The 2,386-nt window shown below is 36.7% G+C and overlaps 1 protein-coding gene across 1 annotated transcript in view; it reads right to left on the bottom strand.

The window, feature by feature from the left end:
• Window positions 1–1,481: 1,481 nt before the first annotated feature.
• LOC118411823 overlaps window positions 1,482–2,386 on the bottom strand; it is a 4,979-nt gene continuing 4,074 nt past the window's right edge. Inside the window, exon 5 of the mRNA XM_035814311.1 lies at window positions 1,482–1,514. Coding sequence (XP_035670204.1) covers window positions 1,482–1,514 — 33 coding nt within the window. The remainder of the gene's footprint in view (window positions 1,515–2,386) is intronic.

Raw genomic sequence — 2,386 nt, 5'->3', positions numbered from 1 at the left:
AGGGTGATCTGACCCGCAGGAGGTCTGGGATCAAGGTAAATGCGTAATACACCGTGTTGTGTTTCATTTTTGTCATAACCTCGTTTCCATGCAAAATGCAACGTCCAGAAGTTGAGAAAATTTAGTGGCCTCGAACAAGAAATTGTCGGCCAAGGTAGGATATAAAGATTGATTACAGAAGAGTGTAGATTTTACAGACGTATAAAGATGTTAACCTGAGATAAAACACACAATGTTCATGTTTATGGTAATGAAGAAAAGAATGCAGTAATCATGATTGAACAGCAGTCGTCCATCCATTTGTACAGTGTAGTTCAATAATTCTGTCATTAAGACCATTGTCCTTGTATAATATCTGATAGTTCCAACGATGTGAATGTTCTCTGTCTTACAGTGTGAAGGTTACCAACAACTTTCAGCTTGTCAGTATTTATGTAAAAAAGGTTTTATGTAAAAGAAAGTGTGTTTTACACGGTACTTAAATCAATTATGATAATTTTTTGGTGCCTTGTCTTGCCAACAGTGTTCAAATCATTTCTGTGTCCTTCTATATCTTGTCAGTTCCAGATTTTATTGCTAATATATTTATCCATTCTTTTAATGTAGAAAAAAAGTAGCAGAGAAGCAAAAACAGAAGAGTACGAAGTGTCAGAACTCAGAAGCAATTTATCAATTTCATGCTAAGGATGTTTTACAAACTACAGGTTAAAGAACTGAAATAACAGCAATACAAGTTTGCAGGCTTTTGAATATCAATGAAATCTTTATATGATATCAATTTGAATAGTAGAGTGAAAGACACCTGTACGTCAAAGTCATACTCAGTAAACAAGACACAATTCCACATCTACATTCATGTACACGTATGCATAGCCATACATGAAATTAGATCCATAATGGACTTATTGTTACTGTATCTTTATACATGTACTGCTTACATTTGTACAGATATACAAATATTTATTCATGCTACAAATTGTTTGAAAGAGTGTGCAGTGCCAGTGGTGTTAGTGTGTGAAATAGGTATGATTTGTGATCTTCATGTAGAAGGTGTAAGCATTTTGTCAATCATGGTCCTACAAAAATGCAAGAAGGTATTTGCAAAATCATGGCGTTAATTGTACTTGTCTACAGTCAGTATAGTCCTCCCACAAAATCGTGTACCTCCAATTCTACTGGCAAAAATGCACTATATAGATATTGACATTTTTCTAAACTGTTACAAAACACAGAGAAGTGAAGTGACCAGTCTGTAAGAATGCATTGGTGTAACATACCATTCTTACCAATTAGTACCCCTAGCAGAATCATCATTATTTTTGTCTTACACTCTCACTCACTCCGGCGAGCTCGCTCGGAATCTCCACATTACTAGTTTCCCCCACCCCTCTTTGTCTTAAGTCACCCAAATTTGGAAACAGGACTATGAAGTGTAATTAGATAAGGTTTACCGATGTTTTGTGCCAAACTCTCCTGTTTTGTTATGTCTCCATGGTGACCAGGTTGCTTAGCAACTGTAGAATATGCATAGATGAGTGTGAATTGCTTTACATTATTTGATTTCCTTAGAGTAAAGTTTCTTTGAGTGTTCTTATATGTTAAAGAGAATAAACAAATGTTCCTACTCTGGTAGGGTTTCTCTACTCTTGATTTATTGTTGTAAGTATTGTCTAAGTTCCGAACAGCATTTGAAATTTTGGTCAAACCAAGGTAGTTCAGGGTTAAATATTTCAAATACAAGAGCTATGGGAACTTGCTTTGTTCATTGGACCAGTGAAAGATAGCTTTTTCGTGACTAAAGTAGTTAATTCCATTTTCCTCAATTGACAAAATTCGACACACTAGTTCAGAGCAACATTTTCTTAGTAAACATGAATTTTGTAAACGGTGTCATGTTTCATATTCAGATACAACACTGGTTTTGGCAAGGTTCTTTTCAATTGTTTTTATCATTGGATGATTTTGGTCCTGAGGATAGACTTGCTTTGCCATTGCCAAGGCTTCTGAGAGGACGCTATGAGCTGCCCTGCGATCTCCCAGTTTTAACAAACCCAATCCCAAGTTGTTGAGTGACATGGCAATATCTCGATGTGCTGTTTGCAGCCCATAGATACTCCTTCTCATCTGTAGTGCCTGTTCGTGGTAGTTAACTGCTCTCTTGTGTTCACCGAGTTTACCCCAGGTTTCACCCAGGTTGTTAAGAAGTGTAGCAATGAAATGATGTCTCTGTCCATAAATACTTCTGGACATCTGCATTGCCCTGTTCAAGTAACTGAGAGCTTGTTTGCTATCACGTAAGTGCTGCTGACAAACCATTGCAAAATTATTTAGTGAGTTTGAAATGTCTGGATGTGCTGGATCCTCTCCATAGATACTCGATCTCATC

Source organism: Branchiostoma floridae, chromosome 3, assembly GCF_000003815.2.
Source record: "Branchiostoma floridae strain S238N-H82 chromosome 3, Bfl_VNyyK, whole genome shotgun sequence".
Taxonomy (NCBI): Eukaryota; Metazoa; Chordata; class Leptocardii; order Amphioxiformes; family Branchiostomatidae; genus Branchiostoma; species Branchiostoma floridae.
This window is presented reverse-complemented; position numbering and strand designations above follow the sequence as displayed.